The following is a 17042-nucleotide window of genomic DNA, read 5'->3' on the forward strand; positions in this document are numbered from 1 at the left end:
TTTGTTGTGTGATTTGATCTGCTGCATAGTTTCAAAGGACAGTTTGAAACTTTCTGGAACTAGACCTTGGCTAACTGATGCTTAGAGCAAATCCTGAGAAGATCTGTTTTAATGCACAAATAAAAATGACTTCTCACATTCATATGAATTTTTACATGCTTATATTCTTTTAAACAGATTTTTTTCTAAAGTAATCTGAGAATTCCTTTCTACTGCCTTGTATGCAAAATTGATCAGCAGCGTATATAGGAAAAGCTTGGCTTACCAAAGATAAAACTTAGCTTCTTACCTATTTGAATGATCATATATTCTAAATTAGCGGAATATGAACTAAAAAGTAGGTTTCATTGTGGTGTTTTCTTTATGGAATAAGCTTCTGGGTTCTCTATTGACAGTGATTCAATGCAAAAGACCACATTAGTGCAACATTATAGCTGAGATTTCATATTCTCAAAAATCTGGAAATTAAGGACTCCCCAAGCTCCTTATATTTTGAATTACTATATATGATATTAAAATTTTGCATTATTATATCTGTTGATGGATGAGTACATTACAGTTGCTGTGGGAACCATAAAATTATATCTCTCAACCCTCTAAAGTCTCAGTGATAATATTGCATTAATGGATATTTTTTATTGGATTTTAAAATGAGAAAGGAAAAGGAAAAACAGTGATGCACATCAAAATATTTTTCACTGAGGAGCACTATAATAGCACAATGAAAAAAATACATACTCCATTCTAACTCATGACAGCTAATCCAGATCTATGAATAAATATTTTCTTTTCTTATGATTAATAGGTATTTTTAAATCCTCATGAATTTAATTTATTGAACTTGGCTATAAACATGACTGATAAGAGACAATTTTTTTCTTGCCAGTTTTATTTTTCAAACATTGGGCTTTAATGCTCACTTTAAGTGAAAATCCTAAGGATTTATGAATCGGTTTCAACACCAGAAATCTGAGATTTCTCTTCCTTTTACCTTATTAAGTCCCTTCTTACTAAGACTCCATTAGCATAGCTCAAAGCATCTTTGATTTAGAGGCCATTTAGCATAAACCTGGCCCTAGACCAAAGCTGTCATTCGCAGGTCATGACTCGAAGAGGTCTCTGAAGGTCTCACTGACCTCACAATATTGCCTCATTCAGGTACTAAATAACTTGAGTGTAATGACATCCCTCAATTAGAAATGGATTCTCTTGTGTTGAATGTTGCTCTTTCTGAATAATCTCACATCTCTCTGGCCTGAAGAGAAATAACCCTTTAACAGTCACTAACACTTCAGTGTGAACTAGCATATCGTATCACTTACCACCAAGAATGGAAAGTTAAGGTTAGGGAGGGAATAACAGAGAAGAACAGAAACCCAACTTGGAGGGAGACACCTTGAAAAAGGAGGAAGCAAATGGAAAGAAGAGGTGTGGAGGGGGAGCAAGTTAAAACCATATTTTTTATTTGTACAGCTTTGCCTAGGTCTGTCCCTGATCTCAGAGAAGGCAATCGCTCTCCTATTTTTGTAGTTGCATGTGACATGTAGAGAACTTTTTGTGCAAGAAAAATATTTATTATAGAAAACCTTATTTCAAAGTCATATTTGTACCCCCAGAACCTAGCACAATGCCTGGCTCATACTAGGTGCTCAATAGAGATTTGTTAAATGCATAAATCCCAAAGTTCAGTTGATTACCTATCATGTTTGCTGAACTACTTTTTTTTTTTTTAACCATGGAAGCTAGTACTGATGAGAACCTTATCTTCTTTTTCTTCATCTCCAGGATGACAAGGAAATTGACCTGGAGCACCTCCATAGACGTGTAAATAGCTTGTGCACAGATGACGACAGCCCCCATAAACAGTTTTCCACCTCGTCAATTGACTTGACCCCTCTGGACATTGACACTTTGCCAACACGACAAGCACTGGAGCAAATCAGTGATTTCAGGAACACTCATATCACCACAACAACCTTTATCCCAGAGCAGATCCAGACTCTTAGCCGCACACTATCAGCTAAAGCTGCCTCTGGTTTCGCCTTTGGCAACGTGCCCGAGCACCGAACTGGCCCTTTTAGGCACAGGGCACCTAATGGGGGCTTTTTCAGGAGTCCTATAAAAACAATGTCATCTATTCCTTATCAACCAACTCCTACCCTGGGGCTCAATCTGGGTAATGACCCAGACCGAGGCACCTCCATATGAGCATCCATCAAAATCTCTTCACTGTTTCTTTCGTAGGACTCCCTGTGCAAGGAGCAACTGTAATATTGTGGGACTAACATGGATGTAACATTTAAAAAAAAAAATCAGGATTATTAGTAACAATTCTAGTTTCTTCTCTCCACCTTCTCCCTCTTCTCTCTCTCTCTTCTATTTCTTTCTCTTTTCCCTTTCTTTCTGTACATGTCCCTCCACTTTTTTTCATTACTCAACTTGTTCCCCCAGAATATAGTGTACTAGGATCCTATTAGTCCGCTTTTCATATACTGTACTTCAAGTATAGGAAATGTGCACTGAGTATACTAAAAGTATATGCAGGATTAATTTTACATAAAGGCCTCTTACATAACATTTCTCTATTTTTAAAACTATAATTGCAATAACTTCAGTCTTTTTACATTCTTCTGCTGCATCCATACAGCGCTCCACTGCTGTTGAGTGTCCTTTAACTGTGGACCAAAGGTAACCCCTGCAGTGTTTATAAGATAACTTCAAGACCATTCAGGCCACATAATATGAGAATGCAATTTTGTAGGATTACAAAAAAAGCCATTAATACGCCAGTCAAGACTACAGTTAAAACTACTCTCGCACTGCAACAGTGCATATGACCTTTATGTGATTGTACAGTATTAAAAGTTTTTTCTTATGTACAGTAAACTTTATCATATGGCAGAAGCCTCTATTGTGTTAAATAAATTAGTATCTCATCTATATATACATATATATGCACTTATATAATGTGTATATATATTGAAGGGCGGCCATTGCTATTGCAATTCATTTAATAAAGCTTTAGTTTAAAAAAAAAAAAGCATTGTATACAGGAACTATGTATAGGGCAGGGGGTCTTTTCAGTTAGAAAAGGCAGGTTGCTTTAATGTTCTTCTGACTCGCATCGTTTGCCAACAGAGAATATTTTATACTTTTGTTATTAAAACATCCAGGGCGATTTAATATTTGTTCCTAGATGTAACTCCTTTGAGTAGGTTTTGCATTTGTTACTCAGCAGTGTATAAAGCTAACCTTGATAATTTTACTTTTAATGAATTATCTAAGTGGAAAATGCTATCAGCCGGACCACGTCCACAGCAGCACATAGAGTGAGCCCTAGAAGAGTTGAAACGTAGATCGCTGAAGGTTAATAAATTCTCTTCCAAAGCAGAAAGCCAATCGATACAACTGTAGTTGGGGAGAGGTGGGAGCCCTTAAGAAATATTGATGTGGCCTTAATTACTGTCCTACATTACCCTAAAGAAGAAAATGTTATGACCGTACTGGGCTCTTGACTTAACCCTCCCCACCTTTTTATTCAGTTCTATTTGGAGGAGTTATGTATTTTTTACATTTGTGCCAAGTGTATAGGAGGGTGACAGCAAACACGGTGGCTCTTTGTGCACAACCCTTTTAAAGTAGCATTCTTACCTATTAGAAATAGAGAATGAACTTTGTTTGTAACCCTTACATTAAAATGTGGTAAGTAGGAAGCAAGAACTTATCCTGTGTTTTCACGCAGCCATACACTTATTTTAATCTAATTCATTCCGTAGCTAGGATTGATATAGGAATCAACCTATGTGATTTGCTTTAGGAGAAATTAAAAGGTATATTCTTAAGGTATATTATATTTTGATGCTAATTCTGTTCTGGGGAGCATCTTGTACTGTCACTGTTTTTGTACTAAATCTTCAAATATTGTCTACTGTGTAAGGCAGAAAATTTTCTTATCATACAAAAACCATTTTGTTTCCAGGGTAACAAGTACCTAAGTGCATGCACGACTTGTTTTCCCTTGTAACACTCATGATCTCATTCACAACTCTGATTTTAAAACAAAAAAAAAAAAAAATTCTTTACAACAAGCTATATAGGGACATACCAGATGTTGCCGTGATTTTAGCTATCAACAAACTGTTAACCATGTACAATATTTAAAATAGGCCTATTTTGATGTATTGCCTATTATACAAATACACAAAACACTTTTTGGAGGCCTCAGTTATGAGTGGCAGAGCTTTCTGTGTATAATTTGTCTAAATAATTTGTCTAATAAAAATGTTTTCTAAACTTGCTCTCATACCATTGAAGTCTTAACTATAAAATTTGACAGTGCTTACTCTCTCACAGAACGAAGTGAATTTTTCTAAAAATTTATCTTGAGTTAAGTAAAGCATGAAACACATGACGTTTTACTAGCAGAACTATGCCAAAAAGAGTGGCTCTCTAAAAACAGTACTGTGTGTGTCTTAAACCAATGAAAGAATGCCTTTCTGCTTTGAAACAACTAGAACTAACAATATATTTGTTTTTCTTCACATATATTTCTATTTGTGATGTCTCTGGGAGCACTTTTTTTGGGAGAGAGTTATCCTGATTCATTTAAACAATGCAACCATGATAAGGATAAAAGGGTGATGGTTTGTTACATCAAAGGAAGGGAGGAAGGAAGGAAAAGAAAGAAAGAGAAAGAAAGGAAGGAAGAAAATTAAGGGTATTTAAACTTAGAATTTATGTATTAATGATTGTTTTGTTATTAGGGAAATATTTGTCATGTTGAATCTATTCATTTGAAAATTAATGACTTCAAGATTATTTCTAATACAGTGTTATTTTCCTCATTTGAACAACAATATTTTTGTCTAGCATTTAACTCACTCAGTGAATATATATCTGAAAATATATTTAATTAGATTAAAATCTTTGCTGCTCTAAAATTCTATTAAAAGTGATTTTTTTTTTTAGATGTTGGAAATATGAGGAACTATATAGATCTAGACTCTCTCTCTGGTTTTGCAAAGAAGAGACTAGAAGATGCTTGCCCAGATGTTTGACAATCTAAGACTTAAAGCTGGGTCCTTCTTAATTATTATTATTATCTAACTCAGCCATGCTTCAGTCATATCCACAGGTCCTCATGGTTTAAATGCAGGGATGGCTCAGGAACAATGCCTCCACCCAGCCCCCTCCCCAAGCCTAGGCTGCAAATCTCTAGGAACCTTCCCTCCTGTCTGCGGCCAAGTACAGCACGTGAATCAACTTCTCAGGCTACTTCCCCAATGTCAGAGCGTGGGGCAGACCTCAGGCCAGATCCTGCTTCTCTCTGCTTCTCTCTAGTGCTACTTCCTTTAGCCTATCGTTGACCTGTCCACACCACTTACCCCAACCTTGCTATTTTGAAACCAGACATTTACCTTATATCCATGCAATTTTCTTCTACTCAGAAGTTGAATTTTTTCCTTTGGTGAATCATTAAGAGAACTGGTTGTCACTTTCAACCACATCAGAACTTATGCACAGGTTTTGACTCAGTCATACCTTAGAAAATCACAAGACCTCCTTTCTTCCCTCATGCATATGCAGCTACATACAGGCAATTTGTAGTTTTCATAATTATGTTCTTTTTATCTCCTTTAATTTGGGATTGGTTGTCAACTGAATAAATACTTCAAAAAATAGACCTTGCTAAATGGTACTTCGGTTCATCAATTAAAAAGGAAAAAAAAAGATGAGACGATCACTTAGCCTACCTAATACCTTCCAAGCCACACGGATAACAAACTATTAGTATTTTATAATCAGAAATTTGGAGTGGAGAAACACATTTGGGACTATGAGCATAGTAAATAAGTCAGAGCTAAGAACTTTCATACTGGTAAACATAGGATTTATGCTTTTATATACATCTCCCAATAACTGACAAAATATAATGTTCTCACTAAAAACTGACTTCTTTCTAGAATGTTTTTATTCCTAAAAACAAATCCTATTTCCAATCTTTGTGATCAGATATTAATAAATGACTAAAAAGTACGGCCATAGATATCATTTCAACAAACTGTAGTAAATACCGTCTCATCAAGTAGCATATGAGCTCCCTTGGATTGAAACGACTTACCTAACCTTGAAAAATCAGGAAATAAAGTTTGCTATATTTGACAGACTTAATTCTATCATTTGTTGATTTATTTATTATTTTATTCTCTTAGTGTTCACTCAAAACCCATTTGTGGAAGACACTGTGTTAAGCAGTCACACATGGCGTAGATGGACACATGTGCTTAGAAATGGGTCTGGGTGTGTTCCAATACCCAACTCTTTCCTTGTCCCACATCAACACGCAAGATACAGCAGCCACTAACAGACTTTCTGAGGAGGTGGAACAAGACACCCCAAGACCCTGCAGTCCTCTTTGGCCTTGGCCACTCCAAGTCCCCGGGGCAATCCCTCCCAGTAGTTCTCATGGGCTAATAGAATCTACCTGCTTTGACCTAGATCACCTCCACAAAGAAGACTTGGAGATTTCCCAAGATGCCAGACCATGAAATCTTTACAGAAATGTGAAAATTTCCATAAGCCCCAGGCAAACTCTTTAACCAACCCCTCCTCCTTACCAACAACTGCGTACCTTTCAGAGACATATGCCTACCCTCAGATGTCCATGTCAGGATGATATGGACCACAGGAACTTATTTTCTATCCCTGCAGGTCTAATCACTTGTGATAGAGCTCCTCATTGTTTACATTTGCTTCAAAGGGACTACACAGTGAATCCCTTTTAGGTGACGTCTCAACTTGTATAAACTTTTATTTATATTGCAACTAAGATCCCTGGCCACCTTTCCTGTCACCTAAGATGCAGGATACAGGGTGACCTATGAGCCCAAAGAGTATATAATAGGGTTTTTACAGGAAGACAAGCCAGGAAAACAGCACCCAACCCACACACACTTCCAGAAGAGTAGAAACCTCATGGTTTTGCTCCCTGTGTAGAGATCCAAAGAGGCACAGAACAATTACACACCACATAATGATTCCCCCTCCATGAGGATAGAAATGGACTGAAGGAGCAGTCACTCATTTTCTCACCTGAATTTCCCAAATTTCCCTGGTTTCAATCTTTCTCATTTGTTTTATTGCCATGCAATCTTAGTAACAGAGCAAAAATTGTTGAAATTTTTTTTCATTATCTAAAAGCTCTTCCTGAACTTGTTGTTACACACAAGAAAGGACAAAGTGACACCTCTTTACTGAGTTCGCACACTTCCTAGAATTTCCTCAGAGTGGGGGAAAAAAACGGTTGTGCTATTTTGACATGTCATTACTTATCCTATGCTGTAGGAATGGCTCTCTAGCCTTCAGGAGGAATGAGGGCCTGGTTTCCCTTTGGAAAAACCCTATAGGTTCTTGCCTCAGAATTAGCAAAACATTTCAAAAGTCTCAACCGATCTGCAATGAAATGGAAAATTCACACCATTTTCAGGATGACATTAATTCACATTAATTAAAAACTAATTAAGCTTTCATAACAGATGCTTTAGAAGGAGAAACATATGTCACAAAATCAAAAAATGATACATCAGAAGTAGGGAGGGTTGAGAAACAGCGCTCTTAATAAATATTTTGCTTGCCAAAAGATTTGAAATGTGAGTAGAAGGGACATCTTAGTTTTTCAAAACGCTATGTCTAATTTTTAAATTGGTTCTACTGAAAACTTTTGGGAATTAAGTAGCCTACATCTGTGGCTATTTTTAATTTTTAAAAATTGGACATCAATTCTAAAACAAAAAAGACTACAACTTGCTTATTCACTACACAAAAGATTCATGAGGGGGACCTTTGAGAATTAGTTCCTCTAATGTGTAATAAACAAGATTCAATTTGCAAAAGTTTAAATTATATAAAACTTTTCAGAATCAGCCACTTCCTGGAGCAAGGGACACCTCTACCTACTTCACACTTATAGTTAAACATTCAATTCCTTTCTAAAATTTCATTACAGTTGACTTTCAAATTAATGCTAAACCTCTATTAATATCTGTTTCATAAGTTATCTATAAGATATGTTTTTTAAAAATACACACACACTAAAATTAAGTTGAAAATAGAGGCATCGCTTATCCAGCTCATTTAATGCACTTTATTATTCTAGAAAGAGTTATTGAATCTCTAATATGTTCAAGTACTTCCATAAGCAATGTTAAGGAGAGCTTTGAACATCAACTTCTAGATAGATAATAGCCATGTCATATATCTAATTGACATAATTGATATTCGATATTAAATACAGAACTCTCATTCACGTATGATCTTGTTTAATGAGTATAGTACTTCTTACTGTACTTACTTACAAATGAACATATTAAAAATAAAAATAAAAATAACTAAGCCTCACTGGTGCATGACTAAGCATTTTAAAATTTACTGTTCACTCACTCAGGTTTCCCCATGGAAATATCATGGTAAAACTGTTCATAAACTGAGCAACAAGTATAGAAAATCACTCCTCACATGTGTAACCTCCAACTTTTGGTGTGCTCAATTAACATGGTAAGTCGTATAATATAGTTCAATCACCAACAATTAATATATTTTAATTAATTTTCTTGTTGATCATCACTATATGAAGTTTTTAATTCTTACTCCACAGTCATGATTATGTCTTTAAAAAAAAAAAAACAAGCATTAGTAATGTACATAAACTTTAGTAAAGCTGAAGAGAGATTATTAAGAATAAAACAACCACACAAGATCAATCAGTCCATTGACTAACACTTTTGTGAGCACCTACTATAAGCAAGGCACCATAGAACAGAGATATCCTAACTGGCACACCAAGGCACACTCCTGAGTCAACAAGTTTCCCAGGGTGCTGAGGTATTGACCCCCCTCCTGTCCAGGGTGGTTGAGATGAGCCTCTGGTCTGGAATTCCATCCATGAGCAGTTCTATTCACTTACACCTGGCCTTTCCAGAAAGCTCCCAAAGTTGTAGAAACAGAATAGAAATGTTTGAAAAGTTAAATACAAATTCATAGCTTAAGTAACATCAGAAGACTAGAATATAAATTATATCATGATGCAGAATGCATTCCATTGTCAAGTTAGTTGATAGAAAAAATATTCAATGAGAAGAGAAGAAGAAGGCTGCCTAACATGGGATAGTTTCCCAGAATAAGTGGAAATTTAGCCTAATCACAGAGAATATGGAAAGGTAGGGGGAATGCAAAAGGGCTTCCAAGTGGAGTGCACAGTGCAAGGAAGGCACAAAGATGGGAATGTTCGGAGAAGCAGTAGCCCACGATGTCTGGAACATGGGTTTCATGTCCGGAAGCAGCAGATAGTAAAGCTCAGGTGAGAATGTGGAAAGCCGATAGGCCGGGCTCAAGAGATTGCTCTGTATCCTGTTCATCCATTCATTCCTTCATTCACATACTCGACAGATGTTCACTGAGATCTTGCTATGTGCAAAACACTATCCTAGATGCTGGAGATACACAGTAAACAAGACTCCCTGCCCTCATGAAGTTCACAGTCATTGGGAGAAGACAGGCAGCAAATGGGATAAACAAGTGAGGATAAACAAATGGGATAAACTTATCAGCTATTAGTCAATTAGCTGATAAGTGCTGTACAGAAAAACAAAAGCAGTGGGAAACTTAAAGTAAGAGTAAGCATTTGCTATTTTAATAAGGTGCCCATGAGTGGCCTCACTGATGAGTTAACATTTGACCGAAGTCTTTGAAAGAGGAAGAGAGTTGGCCAGATCGCCATCTGAGGAAAGAATATTCCAGATGTTGAAAGCAGCTAGTACCAGGGCTCTGAGGCAGAAGTGTGCTGGGCATATCTGAAGAACAGGAGGATGATCTGTGTGGCTGAATCAGAATGAGGGGTGAGAGAGAGAGCTCAGGAAGGTAACACAAGGCCCAACTAATAAGGCTTTATAGATGCTGTTAGAGCCCAGAAACCACTGGAGTAGTTGAGCAAAGTGAAATGCCTGTTACTAGATCCAGCAGATTGATTACAGAGCCAGATGTCAACCAAACTTGGGATCAAAGCGCAGCCACTTTCCCACCCTCCCTTGACCCTAAATACTTGCCACCATCTTGAGTGTTCTAGGAGAGTGGCGGGGAGTGTCCGTTTCTGGCCATGCCTCCATTTGAATTTCAGGCCCTGAACCATCAGATTGAGGCCGGGCTGCTATTCACAGAGACTCGTAAGCACGGAGTATGTGGAGACCTCCAGCGTGGGCAAGGAGGAGCCACTGGAGATTTTTACCAAAGGAGAAACATGCTCTAAAAGGGGGGGTTTAAAAAGATCAAGCTGGTAGAAATTCATAGAACACGATGATAAAGAGGCCAGTCAAAAGCCTGTGCAATAATTCAGGCGTGATCTGGACTTCTGCAATAGCCCAAAAAAGGAAAAAAAGATACAGATGATAGATGTGTTCTGAAGGGAGAATAGAGAGAACCTAATTCAGTTAACTGAATTAACTGAAGATTAACTGGGGGCTGTACAAGGGAAAAAGAAACCAAATATGACTGATTTTTCAAATTCAGATGCTAGAAAAACAGAAATAATCTGGAAGGAAGGAAGGAACTACCAAACAGTGCTAGTCAGAATAGGTTGTTTAATTCTTTACTTTTTTCTTCATTTGAGGGTTAAGGAGAAGAAATCATAGAATTGAGAATTGCTTTCCGTCATTAGGAGCGTCTAAGTGAGGGACTCTGAAGAGATGGGGGGAGGGGTTATCCAGAGTCTATGATTTTTAAACTTCGCTCCCCAGATTCCGGATGGTTTTCCTCTTGATTTACGGGGCTGGCCTGCCGCGGAGGGGAGGCTCCCTGGGTCTCAGTCTGAGCAGCTCCTCTTCCATCTCTTCACATATCTCACTTCTAGTTATGATTTCCCTCACCTTCGAATAGCACATCCTCACAGACCGCCACAACCCCAACTCCGACGTGTTCTCAAAGTAGTCCATTAGCGCATTCAACAACTTTTTTTAAGATTTTATTTATTTATTTGACAGACAGAGATCACAAGGAGGCAGAGAGGCAGGCAGAGAGAGAGGAGGAAGCAGGCTCCCCCCTGAGCAGAGAGCCTGATGCGGGGCTCTATTCCAGGACTCTGGGATCATGACCTGAGCTGAAGGCAGAGGCTCTAACCCACTGAGCCACCCAAGCGCCCCGAATTCAACAATTTTGATTGTCCATTTGATTATTATTCCTCACGGTTGGTCTTTGTAATGTGTTGAAAGTTGCCCCTACTGGTTCTTTGAAATGCTGCTGAACAAGCCTCCTCGCCTTTTCTCACCTGAGGCTGATCCCATTTCCCACACAGTGAATACTCAGAATTGACCAAACTATCCTGTCTTATATATGGTGATCCTGACTCAGATCCCATAACTGGCCTTGAAATACACCCAGTATCTCCAATGTCCTTAAAGGAGAGGATGAGCTAGAACAGAGTCCCTTTGCTTTACTGAAATGACCAGGGAGCAGTCATACTGACTAGAAAGCCAAAAAAAAAAAAAAAAAAAAAAAAAAAAAAAAATTAAACATGAACTTGTCTTTTAAAAGGAACAGATTAGGGGCGCCTGGGTGGCTCAGTGGGTTAAGCCGCTGCCTTCGGCTCAGGTCATGACCTCAGGGTCCTGGGATCGAGTCCCGCATCGGGCTCTCTGCTCAGCAGGGAGCCTGCTTCCCTCTCTCTCTCTCATCTACTTGTGATTTCTCTCTGTCAAATAAATAAATAAAGCCTTTAAAAAAAATAAAAAATAAAAAAATAAAAGGAACAGATTAAAATAAGCCCAATCCTTACAAACACTCACTATGTGAAAGCCAGTATATTTGGAGCTATAAGTGAAATCAAACATCTGTGGAACTAACGTGTTTGGTTCCTGTAACTGTTGTGTGCTTTTAGTTCTGAATCTCTCCCCTCAAGAGTTCAGAAAGCATCCACTAACACAGTTAAGAGTACTATAAGAAAATCAAAAGGTACGTCTGAAATACTCGTCATCACCAATCTTAACCTCTGAGAGTTTAAGAGGTTAGCTCTCACCAAGCAGGCCATCAAAAAGACTACTGGGATTTGGTTCAGGATGTTGTCTGTCAGTTTTAACTGTCTTTCAACACTCAGGTGATGATAATGTTTCACTTTTAAAAGGTCAAAGATGGTTTCCAATTCCAAGCCAAAAAAAAAAAAAAATGTCATATATCAAATACAAAGCAAGAAATAGGTAGCATGTATCTCTCTGAATCAAGAATAACTTTGATAAAACCTGCTTTTCAAATGGTCTGAGAATACGATCCCTTACAATTTACTCTTGCCCCAGGGTCTCACTTAAAATACAAGCCATGAGTCACACACTCACATACACACAACTACTCTTTCTTTTCCTATAAAAGAGATAGCACCCAAACTGTGTACACACATTGTATTGAATATCTGCCCAAGGTAACAATGTCAAGGTAGTTTGCAGAGTCACACATTTCTGAATTGTGCTTCATGAAATATATGGCCTATATCTTTAGCTAGAATTATTTCAGGTGTAGGGGCTTTAATCCATTCTCATCTGAAGATGTAAGTTGCCCATTTCAGCATCAATTTTTGTCCTTTACAAGCCAATATATATGTTCTCCTAAATTTAACAACCTTGGGGATGGAGGGCATGCTGACCATATACTGGACACAGTGCTAGGAACAACCTACAGGTTTCACTTGTAAATTTGCTGTTACTGATACTGATCGAACAGTTTAAAAACAAAACACAACCTCAGTCTCTAGAAAGTTAAGTCAGTTGGCCAAGGTCATGCAAATATTAAGTGACCAAAATGGAATTCAAATCCACATAACTCTCACTCAGAAACTCATGCCCTTTCCATCACAGCAGGCTGCTCCGGACATCAAAGAGAGATGGAAGGTAAAAAGGCCTTCACTGCTGCAGGGGGATTTGAACACTATGCGGATCCATAAAAATCAGCTGGTCCTTACAAGCTGACTGCATTTTTGATACAAAAACTATAAGTGGTAAATAAAATATTCATAAAAGATTACTATAAATGATGCCTGCGTCGCTTAGAAAACAGAAACAGAGTCTGATACCCGCCATACGAGCATCTGCCACAGACACTGCTCAAAGTCCAACAGGTTTGCTGGGTTCTTCATCTTGTCAATGTCAGCGAGCTTTCCGTCTTCTTCGCTGCTTCCTTAGCATCCTTCTAATGGAAACACTGGAAAAACAAAGCCCTGTCGAGTCACCTCACATGATGCTCTCCGACCTGACCCCCTTTTTTCCAGCCTTACTGCTACCAGACAAGTTTAAACACATTAGCCCCTATGGGAAAACATTACAAACTTCACTCTTTCCCAGCACACATCCCTCCTAAACATCTTCCTAGGTGATCTTACTATATTACTTCTCAGGTCAGGTCACTCTAGGATTTCATTTTTCCCCCCATGGCATTTTTTTTTTAAGATTCTATTTATTTATTTGACAGACAGAGATCACAAGTAGGCTGAGAGTCAGGCAGAGAGAGAAGAGGAGGAAGCAGGCTCCCCCTGAGTAGAGAGCCCCTATAGGGCTCGATCCCAGGACCCTGGGATCAGGACCCGAGCTGAAAGCAGAGACTTTAACCCACTGAGCCACTGGGGTGTGCCCCACCCATGGTATTTCTATGGTCTGCTAACAAATGGCGAAGCACCTCGGCCAAGCATCTCTCCTGGCAGGAAGTACTAAGACAGCCTTCACAGAAAGCAATATTTGAGCCAAGGAGGTAGGATTTTGACAATGAGAAATATGAATGTGCACGCGAACAGCTATGTGCAAAGAGGAAATGGGAAAATATAATGGACAAGTTTGGAGTCAAGAATAAGGCTCTTTGGCTTGAAAGAGAAGGTCCTATGGAAACAGATAGAAAATAAGGTGAGAACCAGTTCGTAACATTTTGAGAGTCCATCATATATATACACATATATATATATACACACACGCACAAATATCTCCACACATGCCAAGATGCTAGGCAGTGCAGAACATAGACATAAGCATGCAAGATCTCAAAGCTATTATGGAAAAGATGTCATGCATATGCATAACGACAACATAAGGCAAAGCATGATGGATTCCATAAAAGGAATGCAATGTATTATAGGTATTGAAGGGAGAGATGGTACTCTTCCAGGTGTCCTTTTATTGAAAAACTGTGATTTTATGTTTTGGGTGGTTTTATTTTTAAGATTTGAGTTATTTATTTGACAGAGGCAGAGAACATGAGCAGGGGAACAGCAGACAGAGTGAGTAGCAGGCTCACCACTGAGCAAGGAGTCCCAGTCCCAGGACCCTGGGATAATGACCTGAGCCAAAGGCAGACACTTAACTGACTGAGAGCCCAGGTGCCCCAAAATACAGTGATTTTAAATGATACATGATAAGTACTATAAGAAGTCTAAAGTGTTTTGAGAATTTGGAGATAAGCAAGACCTTTCTTCACAGGGGAGGTAAAAAAATCTTTGTGGAGAAGATGGAATAGGAACTAGATTTAACAAGAAGTATAATTTCCAAAGATCAGAATAGGGGGAAAAACATTTTTAGGCGAAAGGAAAGATATGGTCCAACTCACAGAGAAGGAAAGCATAAAACACATTTGAGAAAAATCAAATAATTTGGTTGCAACATATGGCCCATGAAGAGCAGTAAGAACATAAGATGACAGAACTATAAAAATCAAATTCAACCACCTACCTAATGTTTGAGTGTAGTCTCTTTTATAGTCTATTCCATTTTTGAACAGCTGTGAATATTAGTAATATGATAGTGTTTACAGTCTACTCGGGAAGGCAGACAATTTAACAGGCAATGACAATAAATTGTGGTAAGTGCTATAGTAATGGAAATGCAAAGTGATTTGCAACCTAGATCAGGGATAGGAAAAGCTCCCTAGCCAGGATTCCAAGCTAGACCTGAGGTATAATTGAGAGTCAGTCAGGCAAAAGGAAGGGGGTGAGCATATGCAAAGACCTAAAGCCAGAGGGCAAGATTTGTTTCTGGAACTGAAAGAAGTCACCCCAAATTGGAACTCAGAGGGAACAGAGAATATCAAGAGAGTAAATTGAGGGGTAAAAAACGGTCCTCAAAATGTTCCATAAACCACATTAAAAAATGTGTATTTTTTAGGAATAAATTTCCAGGCATGACGAGGTAGCCATTGAAGAGTTTAGAGTGAAGTAGTGACTTTCCCATATTCCTATTTTAAAGAATCATTAGAGCTGCCCTTGGAGAAAGCTTTTGCATAGGACAAGATCTGAGAAAGGTAGACCAGTCAGGAAACTTGTGTGGCAATCAAGCCCTAGTCGCATTTCGTAGCTGCAGAAGAAGAAGGGGGTGACAAGATTCTAGGGGGAGCTTTGGTGGGAATGGGGTCTGAGTCTAAGTTTGGGGCCTTTTCTAAAGTTCTTAGTGTAAGTGAAATCATGAGAGGCAACAAAATCATCCAAAGAATAAGAAGCCTATTTAGCAGAAATAAGATCTGGACACAGAACCCTGAGAAAGATCAACACTTGATCACAGGACAGAGGAGTATTCTGGCTAAAAGAAAATGAGGAAGAAAATTTGAGGAGCGAGGAGTCTCAGAAGTCAAGGGAAGAGTATTTCGATAGAGAGCGGTCAGTGTTGTCAACGGTACTCTCAGAGGGAAAAGCACCCATTACAACCAGCATAAGGAAGGTCTTCCAGATCTTGGCAAGAACAGCGTGGAGAAGAATGGTGAATGCGTGAGCCAGACTGTAGGTGGTGGAGGAAGTGGAAAGGCTTATATGCTGCTCTTCCAAGGAACGCAGGGATGAAAGAGAGGAGAAAAAAGAACAGAATGAGATCTGGGAAGGGTGTCTGTTTCAAAGCCATGAGAGACTTGAGCACAGTTAAATACAACAGGAAGGTACAGGTAGTGAGGTCAGTGTTGAGAGTACAGCAGCAAGTGGGGTATTCAAAAGTGGTAAGTTATTGAGCCATTACGGAATGATTGAGTGTCATGAGATAAACGAGGTTTGTTATGGTGAGCTCAAGTTAAAATGGGAAATACATGCACATATTTACTAATGCTGGCTTAGCTGTAGAAAGAGAAGGAACACACAAACATCATGACAGAAATTTGAGGTTGGATATTCGAAGAAACTGTAGACTCAGGGAGATTCGTTTTTAAGTGGAGTGGAGGATGATATTTGGTTTTTAAAATATCATATTTGAGAGGCTTCTGGGTGGCACAGTCAGTTAAGCCAACAACTTCTGATTATGGCTCAGGTCATGATCTCAGGGTCACAAGATGGAAACCTGTATCCGGCTCTGCCCTGAGCAAGGAGCCTGCTTAGGATTCTCTCTCACCCTCGCCACCCCCCTCCTGCTCCTGTCCTCACACACACACTCTCTTTCTAAGAAAGAAAAGAAAACAACAAACAAACAAAAAAATTCATTCCATCGTATTTGAAATGAAGGTAAAATATCCAGGTAGATATATTCAGCAACACACTGGAAAGGCAGAAACTAGGTTTAGCCAGAACTTTCAGAATTGAAGTCTCAGGATAAGAAGAGAAAAGCCTCATGAGAAGATGGAAAGCTAGTTGATGGGCAATGGACATTCTGAGCAGGAAATTTCACAATCTAAGGACGTTGAAGGATAATTAATCTAGTGGCTTCCTCCTGGATAAAAAAAAAAAATTGCAACTTAATTCTGTCAAAAAATATTCTTATAGGAAAATATCTACTTCACCACGTAAGTCAATATCAGTACCTTTATAGGAAGGGCACCATATACATAAACATAAGGGAAATCTAAAGCTTATTTATTGACTGTTCTCCTGTTGAAAATGATCCCCGCCAACGCCCTCGTGTGGTGGCTCTAGGTAGGACTAGGCTTACCCCTGGAGTCTGAATTGCACTGTTCCTTGGCCGCATGATGGAGAACAAATAATTTTATTATTCCGTAACTGCATCTTCGGAGAAAAGAGAAATAATTTTTTTCCCTTCACAATCTTTCTCTTCTTCATA

At 38.6% G+C, this 17042-nt stretch overlaps 1 protein-coding gene across 2 annotated transcripts in view; it reads left to right on the forward strand.

Moving 5' to 3' along the window:
- Positions 1 to 17042, forward strand: part of GRID2 (glutamate ionotropic receptor delta type subunit 2) — a 1483500-nt gene that overhangs the window by 1453846 nt on the left and 12612 nt on the right. Inside the window, exon 16 of one of the 2 annotated variants that reach the window (XM_004756062.2) lies at positions 1786 to 4293. The exons of the other annotated variant lie outside the window; for it this stretch is intronic. Coding sequence (XP_004756119.1) covers positions 1786 to 2208 — 423 coding nt within the window. The 3' untranslated portion in view covers positions 2209 to 4293. Of the gene's footprint in view, positions 1 to 1785; positions 4294 to 17042 lie in introns of those variants that run through there. 2 annotated transcript variants of the gene reach the window in all.

The sequence above is a fragment of the Mustela putorius genome, unplaced genomic scaffold (genome assembly GCF_011764305.1).
Source record: "Mustela putorius furo isolate JIRA1106 unplaced genomic scaffold, ASM1176430v1.1 tig00003871_pilon_pilon_pilon, whole genome shotgun sequence".
Classification (NCBI taxonomy): Eukaryota; Metazoa; Chordata; class Mammalia; order Carnivora; family Mustelidae; genus Mustela; species Mustela putorius.